We start from the raw sequence: 19,294 nt of genomic DNA on the forward strand, positions 1-19,294 counted from the left end.
GACCTGCTGAGTCCCTCCATCACTCCCCGCTGTCCATCCACCCATCCCCCTTCTGCTTCTTCCTTCAATCACTCCCTGCCTCTAATCCCCCTCTTCCTTTCCTGCAATGTTTGCGCTCTGACTTAACTTCCTTCTTTAGTTATTCCTTCCCTTCCTGCCTCTGCTAACACCCTCACCTCGTTCATTTTGTTCTTCTCCTCATTGTCCCCTCTCTGCAAATCCTTCTTTTTCTCATTACCAACTCCGTCCTTTCCTTTTTCTCCGTACTTCTAATACTTTGACACTTTTATTTGTCCCCAGCGAACATTTCTTATCCTATCCTCAGTATTAAATCCTTTCTGAAGTCCGGCAGGGGCAGAAATAGAATGAGATAATGCTACACCTCCTATCAGACTGCCAGGGGTTAGCTCTCTGCAAAATCGCTGGCTAGAGTCAGCAGATGCACATAGGGAGATTTCAATATAGCAAGAAACATGCACACACAAGGTCAAAAGCATATACAAGGACATGCATAGTCCAAGAATAAATGTGCCAAATAAATGCAATAACGTTACATGTCTGTAATAAGATTCCCACCATTTTCTTGCCTTTACTTTACAATGATACTTGGACACCATCAATACAAGTAGTGATTCCCATATTACCCAAACCATTGAGAGAATGTATAAATGCATTACACACCATGCTTCCTTTTTTGTTTGTTTATCAAACCGCATATTTTGGCTTTGCCTCAGTCACAATAACATAATTCACAGTATTTTGAATACTGTCATCCTGGATGTTTGGTTTAAGATGTCTGACTGGATGCTGATCAATACTTTCATAAAAACAACATATAACTGGAATGCTTCCACCTATTAAAATAGTGAGAGTGATTAGTTTGACATTTTGGGAAAACTGCCAATTCAGTTCTTGCCAAGATTTAAATAGAAAGATGATACCACTCGTTTTCTTTCTATTCAACAATGTGAGTACTTACTGTAGATGCATAAGTGGGTATTTTTGGACCCGGTAAGGTGGTTTTCTTGAAGTATCCTTGTAATTACATTTTTTTTATCATTTCATAATCCAGCTATTCCTCAAAAACATGTTTTGGATATCATGTCATTCAAATTTTAAATTTAAATTTTAAGAAATTGTAGTTTTTGTATTCCAAGCTTCCATAAGTGGGTCAAAAATGACCTGCATGCATTTTCTATGGGATCCTTTCATTCTTATCAATTATTATCCTGTCAGGAATACATTCACTGTAGACCACACAGACTACATCACAAGTGACACCTCTCAGGAAGATTATTTTACACAGCAAGATCTGATAACTGTCAGTATTATAATAATAATAATAATAATAATACATTATATTTGTATAGGGCTTTTCAAGGAATCAAAATCGCTTTACAATATAAGGGAAGGTTAGGGTGGGGGGTACAGGACTATCAAACTTGATCAACCGGCATGGATTGATGGGGGGTGGGCTATGAGTGGACAAGAGGAGAAGAGATGAGTTTTGAAAAAAAATGTCTACAATTATAAATTGTGAAAAATTAAATATTAAATATTTCTAATGTGAACCAAAATATAATACAAGTGATTTTTCTTAACCAAAATGACAAAAATCACATATTATTAAAGTATTTGACAAGTTATCTTAGCCGGCCCGGCTAAAATAACTGGATGGCCTACCTGCCTGTCAGCCTTCCATCTGTGCACAAACTTATCTGTGCCCTCATTGGTCATGTTAATTAATTGGTCAATTAATGCATTCATAGATACTGGGTTACATGACATGGACATGGAAACATTCAGAATTTCTTGATTTAAATGAATGTTTAATGGTACAAATGACTTATTTATACACACAAATTATAAACATTTTAACCCTGACCCATGCCTTTCAAAACAAATGTCAATTTTTCAGAACTTGATGTGGGCCGTTTTATTATCTGTAGGCCTTTTTATGCAATACAGAGGAACCATCCAAACATGAATTGACTTCAGAGCTGTTTAATACATTATTTACATCATATTTGGCTTTTAGATCCTGTCAGTAGTCATATCGACAGCTCTGCATCAGCTTTCACTTCTGCTTCCTCTGACAGATGCGTCGGCTGGAGAGCAGAATCAATCATTCGGAGAGGCGTCCGCCGAGCTTTTATCCTCACGTTACTTCACGTTCATTGCTGTTCAGCCTGTTCCAGGAGAGCTTGGTACATTTCAGATTTTAGAAATCGAGGATAACAGTCGTTTTCCATCAGACCATATATCAGTCTCTGCGCCCTGTCGAAGCAATTTGGCCATGGCTGGGAGAGATTTTCCCTGATGCTTTCCCTCGTCTCACAGTCAATGTTTATCTGTGTTCAGAAAAGAGCAACTTTTATTTCACTCATGACTTCTTTCTGTTTGGAGATCAATTTTAATACAATGTTACAGTTAACTGCATCTTCAAATAAACAAAGAAAAACGTTGTAGCACTGACAAACAAAGAAAGTGCATTATTAAATGTGACTGAAAATGTGGAGGCATGGCAGTGACATCATCATGGAAGCTCATCTAGAGTTACACAGGTCTGACTTCATTCATGTCGCTTTTCACGAAAAGCAGTACCTGTCTAGGCGCATCAACTTGGACAAACTCGGTGTAGATCCTTTTGGCAGCAGTCGTAATTTCTGTCTGACTGGTTGTTTTCCTGTAAACCTCACAGGCCAGCCAAAAGAAAAGGTTCTCCTCGCTGTATTCTGTCCTCAAGAATTCCTCAAACACCAGCTGGCCTGCTGCAGAGGAAGAGCACAAACACTATGAAACCAGGACAGTTGCATTATTAAACATTCAACTGAAGATGAATACAAAATAAGTATTGAACAACCTGGGTAGTCATATTCATTATTTTATTTTCTTTAATTACAGCTGGTCCAGATAAGCTATACAGTAATTACAACCATTAAATACTAAGGGGAACTGGTTTCCATAGCACCATAGAGGTTTTCCCTAAAGCTTGGGATAACATTCATGTTCATTCACAAATGCCAAAATGCATAATACCCTATCTTTACCCAAGTTCTGCACATCATAGCTATTGTATTAAACGGTGGTCATTATTTCCATTTTGTAAAAAGACAAACATGGAGAACTTGAAGTTAGAGTTATTATCTTGTCATTTGTGATATTGGGCTATATAAATAAACATTGATTGATTGATTGATTGATTGGGCCTTATGCCAAAACATTTGTGTACTCTTCTCCTAAGTGTTCCAAGTGAGGCTCAATAAACTCTCATAACTGTGTACACTTTTCAGTTATTGCTTGTTTAAGTTAGATGAACGGCAGCTGTTCATGAAGACTTGTTTGTGAGATTTCCTCATTTGCATAATTGTCGTTAACATAAAGCTTCCTGCTCCATTGGTGGGCAAGTTTCATTTGCAAAAATGTCGCCAAGAGGAATGCATTGAAATCAGCAGAAAAGTACAACTGTGTGTTGGTGTGAGATGACCAGGAACATGTAAAGCATTGACAGTCAAATAAATAAAGAGGTAATTGTTTGACATGAAGTTAAATTCATTAAAATGCAACGTGGTCAAGTTAGGACGTGACAGTCATGCATATATCAGATCAGAAAATGTTCTAGTGCAACAGACGCTGGTACATTGAGAGCCTGAGGCAGCTGTCAGAGAAATGTCTAACATCTACTGAACTGTAACGATGATGACATCTACGAGACGTCTGTCAAACCGTGAGGACGATGACCTGGTGAGCAGAATATTGCTTTGCATTATATGCTTGTTGCATATTTTATTGTAGTTCATTTTGGTGTCAGAAGTGAGTTCCACATTTGTTGAAAATAAAGAATTATGTTACATTGGACAAACCATGTTTTGTTTTAACATTCAAGTAGAACCACATTAATAATGTCCGGGTAGAATTTACAATTATTCTTGAAAATAAAACTTTGTGTGGCAAAAAACTCTTTCTTAAAGGTGGGGTAGATAAGTTTGAGAAACCGGCTCGAGATACACTTTGTTATATTCCATGGAATGCTCTTAACATCCCGATAGCAATGAATATCTTAAGTGCTTTGACAAAAAATCCATTAAAAAATGTCATCTGTGGAAGCTGTAGTACTGTAAAAAGCACGACCAATCATCTGAGCCGGCCCGGCTAAAATAACTGGATGGCCTACCTGCCTGTCAGACTTCCATCTGTGCACAAACTCATTCCGTGCCCTCATTGGTCATGTGCGCGTTCGTGTGTGTTGGAGGAGGGGCTCTGTAAGGAAGTGGCCGATTTTTTCCGGCTGTGTATTTTCAAATTCTAGAGCACTCGAGCTGGTTTCTCCAAAATTACCTACCCCACCTTTAATAGATTTGTGTGACCTCACATATAAAATGCAATGACACTTCAAAGTCTATCAGCAAATGGAACTGAGTCAAGTAATCATGTAACACCTGTATCATTATTCATCAATGATGAAGACCATAACATGTGGCTGAAAGATTAAAAAAGTTGAGTTATCAGACAAACTGATCCAAGAGCTTAAAGAACATCCATGCTCAACACTTGTATTCAACTAATATATAATATTTTTTTATTTTACATTTTGTCTCCTCTCTGTAAGATTCCTGGTTTTGTTCTTGTTTCAAGAAAACCTTGATTACTGAAAACTGTCTTTTTCATGTTCTTCTCACCACATAAATACAACCACACATGGGCGCATAGAGGAGGTCAAATCAGGTGAAAATAGATGTAAACTAAACTAAATGTATGTTTTAGGAGAAAGTCTTAGCTTAAGGTTGAGCCATTCTCTCGTCACAATGTTATCCTTGTTAGCTCCATGAAGTCGGTAGACAAACAGACGGTGCAGCAAACTGCCAGGTATTGTGATGGATGTCTGGAGGCGCTTTTAACTTCAAAACCGAACCCTGCATCCCTAAGTGCACTGCCTCTGCATCATATAATTGCGCACACATATTTTTCTTTTTATCATCAATTGTGTCATTTTTTTACGGGAGTTTTCATTGAGACGTGATTTTAACGCAGGTGTAAAATACTTAGCATGTCTTCTGGGAGCACAAACAAACAGCTAACTGGGATCACCAGTGTTATACACACACAACTGCTTTACATAAATCCCTCCTGGTGCTCTGACAGTAATTGACAGGAAACAAAATATGTCCAGGGGCCGCTTGTTTCCATCTATAAATCACTCCTGGCCCAGATCTGAGCTTTCAATCATAACACAGTCCACTCTTTACAATAACTCGAGATGTAAAGGTGTATGAATGCCATCAATTTGCAACTGCCATGCTATTTATTTCTTTATATTGTTTACCAATTTGTCATATGTGTCGCTGCGTTTCTTCTAAAGGGAAATGGAGCAACTACGCAGGAAGGAAAAATGTATCTTCAGAAGGACAGTTCATCTTCACGCAGGAGACAACAGGCTGAGATATTACAGATCAGATGAATTCATTTCAGGAAAGTAATGAGAGAGGAGAGACGGCAGAGAGAGAAATAACCCATCTACCCCTTTAGTCATTCTCAAATAGAGGCCGGGAATGTGGACAGGTGAAAGCCATCAGTGAGTGCCAGCTTTATAAATGAATAAGAGCTGGCTGGAATCACCCTATCTACCCTGCCAGCTCAGATTAGGTCTCTTATCTCTGCCAGTGTCCTTCTCCTTAAATATATCTCCAATTGGATTTGATGAACTTGAAGGCAGAATATATCCTCGATCCTCTGAAAGAAGCCCCAGGGCAATTGAAGATGATACGCGGCGTTGAGCAGCGGAGTTTTGCGAGTGGGGAAAAGAGGATGGAGAATTGAGAGCGACATTTTGACATAAGAATGAGAGCAATAAATTCACAAGTGAGCTTACTTTTACACTCCAGGAGTTGGTCGAGTGACTCTCCCCATGCCACAACATCATCAACAGGAGCCCTGCAGAGCAAAAATGTCATAACATGTATATCTTGTCAAACACATGTACATATTGTGATAAAGACAGAGGTGCATCCCTGTCAGCGAGTCATTATATCATCCAAAGTGTTGCTCTTTTCAGAATAAGTGATGAGTAGTCAATGAGATGTCGTAAACTGTAACTGTTGTAGTGTATTGTCATTTTTATGAACCTATTAATTCATTTAATTAATCGAAAAAAAGTAAGGACAACCATCATTATATCATATTTCTAATTCTATAGGAACAAATAAAAATAAAACTCACATTGTGGCTCCTTATTTGATTACCAGGTATCAGATAGTCAGTGTTGTTCACTTGTGGAGGGCTTTCTCCTGATCACAGTTCCTTGAAAATAGAAGATATAAATAGCATTAAAGATGGGTTCAAAATTATGTATGGAAATCGTTAATCAATTAATCCTCAACATTAACATTAAGTGATTTGGTGACATGTAAGCAACTATTTGACAAACAGCAACACATCAATAATTGATAAGTGTATATTTTGAGTTGTCTTGATTATTGAATCTTCTGTAAACATTGACAGGCGCACCAAACAAAAAGGCCTAAATTGTTGCTGTCTATACCAGCACCCTATAAAAAGATGGCCCTTGTCCCCAGAGGCTAATCGTTGTCAGCCAATGGTGACCAAGATCAGGAAGGTAAACATGTCAACATTATGTTTATAGTTTGTTCTGCTGCCCCTAAGTTGCCAGAAATAAACAAATGACGCTCTAAGCAGAATACTGCCATGAAAATGTTGACCACCTTGTAGAAAATGTTGAGTCACAAATAAAAAGGAAGTATATTTTTATATAACTTACTTGACTAACTAAATAACATTTCTCAGTGCTTTATTGTTAATGTTATATAATAAGTGAGGTATTTTGAATATCATTATCGACACATAAGCAGCATTAAATGTTGTTGTTATTTAAGGTGGAGCACATTTTCAATAGAAGAAACGTGGACTTTAATTAAATATATTATGTGAACAGATTTCACTGTACTGTAACTGTATTAGGTTAGTTGAAAGCAATAATATCAAGTTTAAATACGTTCAACTTTCAATTAAAGTTCACGTTTTAGATGTGTCAGTGTATTTTATATGTTAAATAGCTTAATCTGCTATAGAACATGATATTTTACAAGGTAATCATATGTTTGGTATCTGAAAAGTGATAAATGTAGTTGTCAAAAACTGCCAACATTTCTATTGAAATATAGCAGGTTGTATATTGTAGCATCAATGAAAGTTAAGAACTTCATAATTAGCAAATTAGTGAATGGTAGTTACTGTTCCATAATCACACACAAGGCTTTAATTAAAAACGTATCTTTGTTTCAATGGGCACATTATTGTCTACCTTGATGGTATATTACAATTATAGTGTTGTAATATTCTCTGGGAATCACTTGAACCACTGAGGGGATTGAGTTCACTAAAATCTTATTTCTGTTAGTTTAATTGTAGCTTGTCTGCAATAAGTCTGATTTATTTGAGCATAGCAGCCGCTAACAGCCACAATATCAGTATTCCCTTGTCATTAGTTTACTTGTTCGTAAATCCTAAATTAGAAGATAATTTAACGATCCCTATGGGGAAACTGGGTTATTGCAGCAGAAGCAGAGAATCAGACAAGAATAAGTCAAAGCAGTGAATGTACAACCCAGTCTCATGGCATTTCGTGTTCACCAACACGATTTTTAATCTATTGATTCGTGTTCACCAACACGTTATTCCCCTTTTTTTCGTGTTGCACAGCACGATTTTAAAAGCAATGTATTTCTACTGGTAATGACGCTCATGGAAGCACGGCATTCGTTTGTGTCGGCTGCCGTTAAAGGCAATGTGAGCGTCCATTCTCATTGGATAACGGAGAATTGTACACCCGGAAGTAAGTATTCCCCTTACTGTCGATTGATTTTACAGTGATATATGCACTACTCATCGACTAAAAAACACCAGATTATCCTTGTTAATTACACAACATTGATTGGTTTAAATTGTGTGCAATGCTTTTGTATTTTTCCCCTTCGATTCGGAGAAACAAATATTTTTTCGGAGTAAAGGATGGCAGAAGACACTACACTACCCAGAATCCCCAGCTATCGTTTGGACTACACCATGTGCTCTGTTTGACAAACCCCGTTTTTTTTCACCATTCATTCCAATGGCTGGCGTCTATGTCACGTGATCTTCAAATTTCTCCCTGCAGAAAAAAAAAACATGGCCGATATTCGTTTTATTCTCGGTGGAAAATGTCTATTTAAAGTTAGTTTGATGTCCTTTGATGCGAGAAATATGAATTGTTATTTCAGATTATGTGTGCAGTGGATGTACATGATCTTTAGTTTGCTAGTTATTACGAAGATTACTTCAGGAAATTGCGTCCATAGAACGTTTTCATTGTTACCAAGGTGGTTGCTAGGGACGCTGCTATCGATATTATTTCTGTTATGTTGTGTAACTGTTTAATGGTGTTATCTTTATTGCTACCCCCTTCCCCTTCAATGTATAGTGTTGGTCCACAGCGCAAACATATTAGTTTAACAAAATCCGCATCTAAAGATAGCCTACGTTATTTTCCCCTGTGCAATTCCAGTCTCACATCTCACAGCACATCGTCATTAACAAATAACGGAAACAGACCGAAAACATTTAAAAAAAAAAAAATAATACTTTATTCCGAGTGTGCTTGCTTTTCTCTTTGAAAGTCATCACAAAACGGCATTGTAATACACGGTTCGGCTGCATTAAATATTACATATCTGCCGTAGTTCTGTATTTATAGAGCCCTGATGAGAAGACTTCTAGACAAACATGAGGAACTGAAAACGTGACGTGAATCATAAATATATCAGCAGTTAAACAACATCTTACATTTATTTTCACACAATACGTCTCCTTGCAGTATCAACACTAATTCGGCTGACTTGTATATTTGATCCAATTGGTAGATAGGTTGTATTTACACCATAAAGGTGCACAGCTGATATAAAGGGACACCTAGTGGTTAAAGCATGTTATTGAATTTCATTATTTTTATTATTAGATATTAATAGGATCCCTATAAAGTATATTCATTACTCGTTATTCTCTACTAATAGTTAATTAAAGACTGTATATAATGACTATTTTGCACATCCCGTTCAAGATTTCAAGATTTTCTAAGGTTTATTGACATATCATATAGGCCTACCCAACTATGGTGTAGTTATGCATTGAATGAAAAACTTGGGTCGCAGATTCCTCAATAGTGCATTACAAGACATCTATCAATATTTGTGCATACCTCCAGCAATGTTAACTATGTTGAAGCACTTATTTTAACTGATATTATACATAATGTATTATACTCTTATAAGATGTATGTAGATATTTCATCTCCGGCCTTGTCAGGTATTGAACAATCAATAAATAAAGAAAACAGAATTGTTAAATATAAAACACAGAATTTGTGTGATTATACTAAATGATTTACAAATAAACACCACTGCATATTTACAACTGTTACACATGCTGATGTAACGCAAATGTTCCAACTTGGGATCAATAAAGTATATCTTATCTTAAGCTGATCGATGGCTACTGCCATATTTGCGAAATTTGCCTCTGAACCTTGACAAGTGCATGTTTCAGGCTTATCAATTCATGTAATGTAATGTAATGTAATGTAATGTTATCAATTAACAACAGGGGTCACAAACATAAGACCAGCTGTTAAATAAAGCTCTTCTGACCTTAGCTGGCATGTATGTATATATTAATGCTGCCCATTATGGGCACAAGCAATTTTCACCCATTTATTAATTATATGTTTTAAATGTGAGTGTTTCCTATCCCCTAAACATCCAGGGATGTACACAGTTTAATACTGGCAACTTCTTATTATGGGAAATACGAAAACGTCTTTTAAAACTACAACTCCCTGTAGAGACGTGCCATAGATAGAGAACATGTTGCGAAACAGAATAGCCAGCATGTGTAGTTCTGGGGACGGGGTGGGGGAGGGGGGGACACGGTGGACCCGTTCAAATCCAGTTTTGGACAGTCTGCCGTGGTTCCATCCCATTTCAAGTGCTGTTCGAGGCTCGGCGTAACCCTCGGAGCACACTCTCCAATCACAGAGCTTGAGGACTAGGCAGGGCTGCACATAACTGGTGCGCAGGTGCGCATGCGCACCTCCGCCAAAAAAAGAGCACCGGGTCATTTGAAACAAAGCGCATTTGCGTACCAACATTGAGAGAGGGAGAGAGGGAGAGAGAGAAGGGAGAAGAGAAAATAGAGGAGAGAGAGAGAAAGAAAGATATTTGCGAGTTGCATATGAACCATGATATGAACTCAGGGCCGGCCCGTAGCGCTGGCTAGATGTTCGCCTTGGGCGCCAGATCTGGGGAGTCGCTGCGCTGGCAGTTCTGGGAGGGAAAAAAACATTTTGACCGTTGGGGCTCATCCTAATTTTCGGCCTTGATGTAACAATATTCATAATTAAGTAAATGTAACACCCTTTTCACCCCGGTTACACGTTTCATTTGCCCTATACGATGGGCGCTGTAAGCAGGGTTGGCTCTAGAACAAATCAAATGGGGGGGCAATAATTTACCAAGGGGGGGCACACACTGCCGTCAACAACCAACACACAAACACCAACGCAACTTCAATTTAAAAAAACATGCTGTAAAGCTATTGTCTCTCACACACATTGCAGGGGTGTAGTGCTATTTTATAGCGCACCTATGACCTGTGCATGCACGGTTGTGGCACGATTACCAAAACAGAAACATATGGACATAGGCCACCATATGAAAAGTGTGCAAATGTATTTAGTATCCTATCCATGTGAACATGTTTTAGGTGGGGGGTGGACCTAACGTCCTCTAGGAGGGTCTGGGGGCATGCTCCCCCGGGAAGATTATTTTTAAAATATTGAAGTTAAAAGCATCAATCTGGTGCACTTTGAGAGCAAAATGAAGAGATCTATGGATACATCTCTCAACATCCATATGAAACAGAACTGTAAACAGATTTACTTTTTCTTTATGGATATGTTACTAATCACTCCCCTTTTAAACTGTATTCTTGTGTTACTGTTCTATAGTATTTCATACCCGTTTTTCATTTATTCTCTTATTCTTTAATAACTATAATGATCATATAAAGGTAGCCTATTCCTCGCAAATACTTGTTTACATAAATGGTCACCAAACCGTTTGAGACCCACTGAGATAACTTACACTAAAGTGAACTATCTAAACACTGAGAGAGTCCTTACCTCACTGAGCTGACGTTATAAGATCCTCTCAGTCTGACAGGAGAGGACTCTCCTCCACTTTGGTGTAGAAACAGCTCTTTATATCCGTTAGCATAGCTAGCTAACCAGATGCTAACAACAATATTCCACGTTACCGCTCGCGCACTGACAAAATGCGCTCGTGCCACACACAGAGAGCCGAGCTTGAATGAAACACAGAGACCCATGTACTTGTACTGTACTATATATCATATTATTTTCGATGGCTTTACTGTATAATCAGTGTAACAGATGGACAGATCGCCACTGGGCTTTCATCTAAACACACAGCCACGTAATGATAACAAAACAAAAGTCGGGGTCATTGGTCAAGCAACACACCAATCAGAGAGCAGCAGTGAGCACACCTCAGGCTGTGTTTCATATAAAGAATAAATAAAGAATACAAATTTGTATTCTTTATTTCTGATGTATTTCACACAAAAAACTTTTGGTGGAAACGTTTTAACTTATATGATTAAAAAAAAAAAACGGCAAAGTGGCAATAAGGCTTGCCCACCCTGCGTTGGGGGGGCACAGTGACTCATTTGGGGGGGCATGGCCCGCGAATGACCCCCCCATGACGCCGACCCTGGCTGTAAGTGATGAAAATGGGGGATGTTGGCTTATCTGGCGCCCGCAGCTCACAGCCAAAATGCGAGGGTGCACCGGTACCAGCGCTGTTGTTATTAGAATCTGGTGCCGTGCTAGCTGCTCTAACGGATATAAGAAGAAGATGTTTCTACAATAATGTGGAGGGAGAGTCCTCTCCAGTCAGACTGAGAGGCTGATACTACAGCTCAGTGAGGTAAGCACTCTTAGTCTAAGTTCAAACGGTTTGGTCACAATTTATGTAAACACATATTTCCAAGGCACTCCTTTATAATTATTGGGATAAACAGGTTTTAAATCATTCCAATGTATACTATAGGACAGTAACCAAAAATATCCTTTAAAACTGGAGAGCTAAAAACAAATGCATAAATAAATGTTAAGGTAAAATAAGATATGAATGAACAACACAAATAAAATAAGTTACATTCATTTGTTATTGGCTATGGTAGGTTATTGGTTATGTTCACATACTTTTTTGATTACATCCACTTGTCTAAGATGACAACAGAGACTTTCGACCCAAAACCAGCTGTTGACTTGTGGATGCAAGCAGCTAATCACAGACTCAACCAGAGAGAAAGAAGTAGGCCTACATCATCAGCTACCATGTCTGACAGAGAGGAAGACAGTGAGGAGAACAGTCAGGAGGGTAGTGATGACAGCTTGTAGGATTACTGGTCGTGCTAATGTTGTCTTGTGTTCACCACTGCATGTGTGTTCTGTGTTCACCTCTGCATGTGTGTTCAGTGCCGTGTGTCTGGCAAATAAAGTCAAGACCCCCTCAAAGGTTACGGTTTATTTCATTTTAAGGATGAGCACCAAGCAACATCTCCAGGTGCTCCTTTGAGAACCAGGGCAAAAAAGTTATGTGCACCCCTGACTATAGGGGTTTGTCAAACAGAGCACATGGTGTAGTCCAAACGATAGCTGGGGATTCTGGGTAGTGTAGTGTCTTCTGCTATCCTTTACTCCGAAAAAATATTTGTTTCTCCGAATCGAAGGGGGAAAATACAAAAGCATTGCACACAATTTAAACCAATCAATGTTGTGTAATTAACAAGGATAATCTGGTGTTTTTTAGTCGATGAGTAGTGCAGATATCACTGTAAAATCAATCGACAGTAAGGGGAATACTTACTTCCGGGTGTACAATTCTCCGTTATCCAATGAGAATGGACGCTCACATTGCCTTTAAGGGCAGCCGACACAAACGAATGCCGTGCTTCCATGAGCGTCATTACCAGTAGAAATACATTGCTTTTAATATCGTGCTGTGCAACACGAAAAAAAGGGGGAAATCGTGTTGGTGAACACGAATCAATAGATTAAAAATTGTGTTGGTAAACACAAAATGCCATGAGACTGGGTTGGAATGTAATACAAGGAATTACAGCAAGTGAACATGCTATCGTGCAGCAAATAAATAAATAACTAACATCTGCACTGACAGACTTGAAGGCTGATGTGCAAGAGCTGCTCTCATAATCTGAGATGTGGATGGGATAAGATGTAAAGAATATGTCATATTCACAGCAGAGCCCAGATACAACAGCTTCTATATTTAGAGAGCAATGGATAAGTTGTTTAAACCAGTCCATGTTATGCTCACCACATGGTAGGAGTTGCTAAAGAATGAACTTATTTTATGTCAGATAAATCATGGAGTAATACAAGTCGTAAAGACATGAATACTTATCTCTACTGCCAAAGCCAAAGCTAGCAGTTAGCACTTAGCATCACTCAACAAGAAAGTAAGTGTGTTACAGTATAGTCATTTCGTGACTATAACACGAAATGCCGTGAGAGTGGGTTGTGCTGTGACAGGTGTCCAACTAACTAAGAATTACTGACTAGAGCTGACGTCTTAATGATATACTGTATATATATATATATCTTGACAGAGTTTACAGAGATACAGTGATAGTTACTTTCCCATCAGAGTCTGTCTTATTCTGTTGCTCATTCAGTGGGGTTTGTCTGGGAAAAAGGTGTTTGGAAATATCTTTAAAAGATAAAGTTAAGCAATAAGACTTACTGACAAGCCACTGTCTCTAGCTGTGTGTGTGTGTGTGTGTGTGTGTGTGTGTGTGTGTGTGTGTTTGCAAATCCATATGGTCCATGTGGTTAATGTTATAAAACAGTTTTTTAAATGTGGCTTTTAACAGTAGCAGAACAATGCCGCAAATGGGGGCTGTTCATGAGAGCCCTGCACCAGTTACAAATGACTAGCAAAGCATACATTGCTATGATTTCAATAGATTAATAGGTAATTGGTACAATTTAAAAACATGAATATGCAAAACGCAAAACAAATTGCATGTCTGTAGGTGCAGGCTTCACACTGACCTTTTTCTTTTTCCAACTGAGCAACATTTTAAATATTGTTCAAAGCTAAAGAAGCCTCGTTCTTAATGTTTCTAGATCCTTGATTTTGATGGCTAATGCTACATTCCAAACAACTTGCAAGAAAGCAAAAGAATGCCATTCAATGTCAAAGTTCTTACTTGTCATCTATGGGCAAATACATCCGTCCCCGACTTCATGACAAAGCAGTTGTCAGACATCATACACCAGAAAGAAAGAAAGCAAACGTTGGAAATGATAAACCATCAACTAAAAGGCAATTGAAAGTGAATTTCTCTGTACATTTACTAAAGTAATAAACACTGCCAACATTATTTGGTATATGGTTAAGGTAAAAAGATCATCTTCACAAAAGTTATACGGGAAAAACGTTAAAATGACAAATAAAACTTGTGGAGGCTGAGATGCTGGGAGTTCAATTGAGTTTACACTTGTCAAAGACTGCTCGGTTTGTCACAGTTGGGTGTGGTATTTTAGATTCTGACCTCCAAGTTGTCTAGAATGCAGCATTAGCTCAGTTGCCCTAGTACTGTCCTCCTTGATGTTAGCTTTGATTAGACCCTTTCTTTTGCCTCAAAGTTGTTCATCCAGCAAAGTTGTATGAACATGCCATAGAGTTTTGTCAGCTTTAACAGTGTATCTGTGAGCTGAGAGATGTGTTATCAAAAAGTCCCTCAGAAATAAGGGACAAGGCATCAGAGAAAAGGCTATATCCCAATGTAGCAATGTTTTTTTTTTGCATTGCATCACATAGAGCAGAGCACATCCAGCTAAAAATAATTCTCCCTCATCTTTGGACCTTTTTCATGTTTTCTAAGGGAGGAAAGGAAGGAAAGAAGAGAGCTGGGGGCATGTGAGAAGCACGGAGCAACACAGAAACACAGCAACTTTAAATAAAACCACACAGATCACAAGAGCCCCATCGGAAACACTTGCTCACAAACTCGCAGACAAGAGAGAACCATCCACAAACGTATCCAAGTTTTATTTTAGCAATATTTCGCCTGGGCAAGATCAGAGAAAGTCTGTAATTACCGAAGAAAAAGGCAGACTGGAGGGGAAGTAAAACATTCAACATGTTCAACAGTCTCTAAATACTCAGTGCCAGACAAACAGTGTGTCAAAATTCTCAAAGTTCAAAGCCAAATTGAAGCTCATACTTACAGCATGTGTTTTCTCTGGCCAAAAGAACAGCATGTTTCGTTGATCGCGCGAAACAAAACACGATTCAACTTCTCAGGATTCTTTTCCCATGCTTGACTAACCCTACGGGTACAAGCCCATGCATGTTGAGAAGTTGCTCAGGCAGGCCTAGAGTTTACAGAAATGTCAACTTTATCTCATTACTTTTTCACCTCAAACGCCCTCCACCGTTAAAAACAAGTTTTACCTCTTCCTTCAATTGCTTTACGTGGTTGGAAGTCTTTCTTTTTTTGAACCAACGACCAAACAAACCTTGTGAAAATTAAAAAACAAAGCAAGACTTTAAACAAATCATTTGTTTCCAATGCAAAAACAGTAGGAGCAAGGAAGGCAAGGCTGTGTCTTACCCTGCCCTGATAATACAGCCTGTAGATTTGTAAGCATAGCATCAGGATTTGGACTACTAAAGATAATCATGTACTTTGATGTGTGAGAAGTGTGCACATCTGACAAAGAGATGTCTAAAACACTGTTACATTTAGTATAGGAAACATTTATTTCAATGAATGTTCCACAGGTTATCAATCCATGAATAGGCTAACTAGTAAAACTACAGAGCTAGTTGCTAGCTAAAAAACAAGGATCAAATTATCCTAAAAGAGCATCTATAAAATAAATAACTATAACAACAAGAGCATTTGGAAGTGGACCTTTTCCACTGCTGTAACTTCCCTTTATTATTCAGGAATATAACAATGTTGTCAGTGTATTTCTACCAACCCTGTCTCCTAAAAATTAAGTTCCCACAGAACTAAACTGCATTCTCAATTACGTTTAGCAAGAAACTTATTTTCTCCCACGTTACGTTCGTTATGAACGTATCTCAAATACGTTTATTTTCTATTATCTTCTAGAAACATATTTTCTCCCACGTTACATTTCTTATGAACGTATCTTAAATACGTTTATTTTCTACATATCTTTGACATTTATTGTCTTGCTTATAATAATGATAATAGTCATTTATAAATATCATTTTAGAGCACACATTTGAAATCAGTAGGCGAGGCTGTAATTTTGCCAGCTGTTACTCTCATGAGCGAGGCAGAAAATAATAGTTTTTAACATGCCAAAAAGCTGCTGTGTTGTTTATTGCACCTCTAACATTAAACCAAATCCAGTTACGTGTTTCTGTACTTCCTCTAAGAAGAAAGAACAGTAACAGAAGATTTCTGTGACGCCAGATGTGGTGTTGTTAATGCGATATGATATCCGAAAAACATTTCAGTTTAGGATGGCCGAAGACACTACTACACTACCCATAATCCCCAGCTATCGTTTGGGACTACAGTCCCGTTGACAAACCCCGTGATTAATCTTCAAGCTCTGGGATTGGATGTTGGAGTGGCAGTGCGCCAAGGTTACGCCGAGCGTCAAGCTCTTTGAAATGGAACGAAACCACAGCAGACTATTCAAAACTGGACTCGAACGCCCCCCCAGAACTACACATGCTGGCTATTGTGTTTCGCAACATGTTAGGCTTGTTTGAGATGCGTTGCGGCTCGCCTCGAAAGTAGACGAGAGTAGCCGATCGCAGCCGGGGGAGGTCTCAAAAAGCTCGCCTGAAGTCGGACAGCTCGGAGTCGGCTTCGTCTTCTTTTTCTTCTTCTCTTGGTTTTTTGGCGGATTGCAAACAACTTTAAGGTGCATACCGCCACCTCCGGAGTCGGCTTGACTCGGTTTGCATTTATAAAGAATGCACACATGTGTTTAATCGTTAATGTCAGATATGTACTAAGTAAATACATTTGTTCCTGCTCAAGATTAGATTCAACTTTATTGTTATTGCACATATTACAGGTACTGAGACAACGAAATGCAGTTTAGCTTCTAACCAGGTGCAACAAGCAGTGAAGTGAAAAGTAATGTACACAATAGACAGAATAAAATATAGAATGAATTGAATGATGAATAAACAGTGAGGGCTATGAATACACTAGATATATACAGCAGCCTGTGAGCAGTATGAACAGTGTGTATGAATATGCTAAGATATATAAAGTATGAAAACGGTAAGCAGTGCAAGTATAGTATAAAATATATAGATATTAATTTCATGATGATAAATATTGTGGAACAATGATGAGAAATGTGAATGGATGTGGCGACGTAAAACTGATACAAAACAACAACAAACTTTTGCCGAGCCAATTGGAGAGTTTCATCACCAGCACGTGGAAAAAACCACCAATGAGCGCTCAGCTCGAGATACCAGCGAGTCGTTTCCCATCAAGCATTTCGCTTCCGCAGCCCGTGGAGAGGAACTGCGCCGCCTCGCCGCGCCTCGCTCTCAAGGCTGCGGGCGTCTTTGTCCCGCGAGATTTCAACGTCTCATGTAGGCGAGCCTCCAGAGCAAGTCGGACAAAATGACTAACCATCATGCAACGCACGAGCAAGACGTTGATCGCAACTGCGCAGGTCTCGCTTGTCTCAAACAAGCCTGTTCTCTATGGCAAGTCTCTACTGGGAATAGACCTATCGCTAAGCCACGCCCCCTTTGAAAACTCGGACAAACAAAGCCGACCGTGAATGACTCTTGACAATGGCCGCGGGGGGAGTTCAAGTTAAAATAACATTAAAATAGAAGCAAGAGCTAATAAAAGCAACAGCAGATGAAAGTTAACAGTTAAAAGCAAGAGTAAAAAGGTAGCCATGTATTTCTTTATATAAAATATCTAATCTTGTTGCCTGTCGTGTGTAGTGGTGACTGTTGTGTAACCATTGAAATGATAATATGATGTTGAATGTTAGCAGTGGTGGTCACTACATTAAATCTATAACTATAACTGTCCTTGTTGGTCATCATTTTCACTGTTATGCACCTGGCTGACTGTAGCGTTACCTTTTTTTGGGTGAGGGTCTGTGTCTTTTCGGAGCAGCACACACGAGAGCCCGGATGGGATCTGATATTCCAGAGTTGGCTTCCCATCTCTGAAGTGCTTTGAGGTGAAAAGACAGTTAGCAAAAGTTAGCTAAAAACACCAGCTAACTAGCTAGGACGAAAAGTCAGACAGCAAACGTTGATGTTGATAACACTGTAGCTAGTTAGCTGGCTAACAAGTTGGCAGCTAACGTTAGCTAGCTGGGCTGGATATACGCTAGCTAGTTGGCAGTCAAAGTCAATCGTTAGCAAACTAATAGTTTGGTCTACGTTTCTAATACATACCGTCAAATATGATGTCTTTATGAATTGACCTTACCTTTGAGCAAACATAAGTGTCCTTGATAATTGTCTTCACATTCAGTTGTGTATGTGGTTGACGACACAGCATAATCCACCGCTTGCATTTGTCGAGTTTTCTTTTGGGCTTCGGAAAAGGTACGAAATATACTCCTCCATCCAGTCTTTCAGGGTACCTGGTGTCCGAAATTACAGGTACCCCACGCACAGCGTTTCACCATCAGATATTAGCTAGATAATAAACATAGAAACTGAACTCTTCACAGTGGTTTCGATCACAGACCTCTGGTTTTGGTTTGATGCGCCCCACAAACGGCTTTTCTGGTGATGTCCGAGTTTTCTGTCAGGAGGGATTTTCGCTGTGATATGATTGGACAAATTCTATTTGGGGCGTGGTTTAGCGATAGGTCTATTGTAGTTTTAAAAGACGTTTTCGTTTTTCCAAAATTTAGAAGTTGACAGTATTAAACTGTGTACAGCCCTGGAGGTTTAGGCGATAGGAAACACATTGGTGTGTACACATTTAAAACATGTAATTACTACATGGGTGAAAATCGCTTGTATCCATAATGGGCAGCATTAATATATATTCTACTCCACTACAATTCAGAGGTTAACCTGGTATTTTTACTCCACTACATTTACTTTAGTAACTCTGCAGATTCTGATTAATGATGTGAAATATA

At 38.7% G+C, this 19,294-nt stretch overlaps 1 protein-coding gene across 4 annotated transcripts; it reads right to left on the bottom strand.

Moving 5' to 3' along the window:
* Window positions 1-1,808: 1,808 nt before the first annotated feature.
* Window positions 1,809-18,712, bottom strand: LOC117560555 (regulator of G-protein signaling 8-like). 4 transcript variants are annotated; one of them, XM_034237467.1, is made up of 6 exons: window positions 18,628-18,712; window positions 18,270-18,366; window positions 6,217-6,297; window positions 5,870-5,931; window positions 2,605-2,771; window positions 1,809-2,351 (listed from the first exon to the last, which is right to left on the bottom strand). In XM_034237467.1, coding segments are annotated over exons 3-6 (408 nt in total). In that variant the 5' UTR covers window positions 6,219-6,297; window positions 18,270-18,366; window positions 18,628-18,712; the 3' UTR covers window positions 1,809-2,174. The 4 variants fall into 4 exon arrangements, 3 of the variants coding, with proteins under 3 accessions (XP_034093358.1, XP_034093359.1, XP_034093360.1); XM_034237468.1 differs by lacking the exons at window positions 18,270-18,366; window positions 18,628-18,712 and adding an exon at window positions 15,389-15,469; XM_034237469.1 differs by lacking the exons at window positions 18,270-18,366; window positions 18,628-18,712 and adding an exon at window positions 14,365-14,383.
* Window positions 18,713-19,294: the final 582 nt, after the last annotated feature.

The sequence above is a fragment of the Gymnodraco acuticeps genome, unplaced genomic scaffold, assembly GCF_902827175.1.
Source record: "Gymnodraco acuticeps unplaced genomic scaffold, fGymAcu1.1, whole genome shotgun sequence".
NCBI classification, from domain to species: domain Eukaryota; kingdom Metazoa; phylum Chordata; class Actinopteri; order Perciformes; family Bathydraconidae; genus Gymnodraco; species Gymnodraco acuticeps.

What these genes read in the sequence shown, in the direction of transcription:
- LOC117560555 (XM_034237467.1), bottom strand. An exon ending in CCAACTCCTGGAGTGTAAAA is followed by an intron (nt 2,772 to 5,869) that starts GTAAGCTCACTT and finishes CTTCCTCTGCAG; the next exon opens with CAGGCCAGCTGGTGTTTGAG. An exon ending in AAGTTGATGCGCCTAGACAG is followed by an intron (nt 2,352 to 2,604) that starts GTACTGCTTTTC and finishes TTCTGAACACAG; the next exon opens with ATAAACATTGACTGTGAGAC.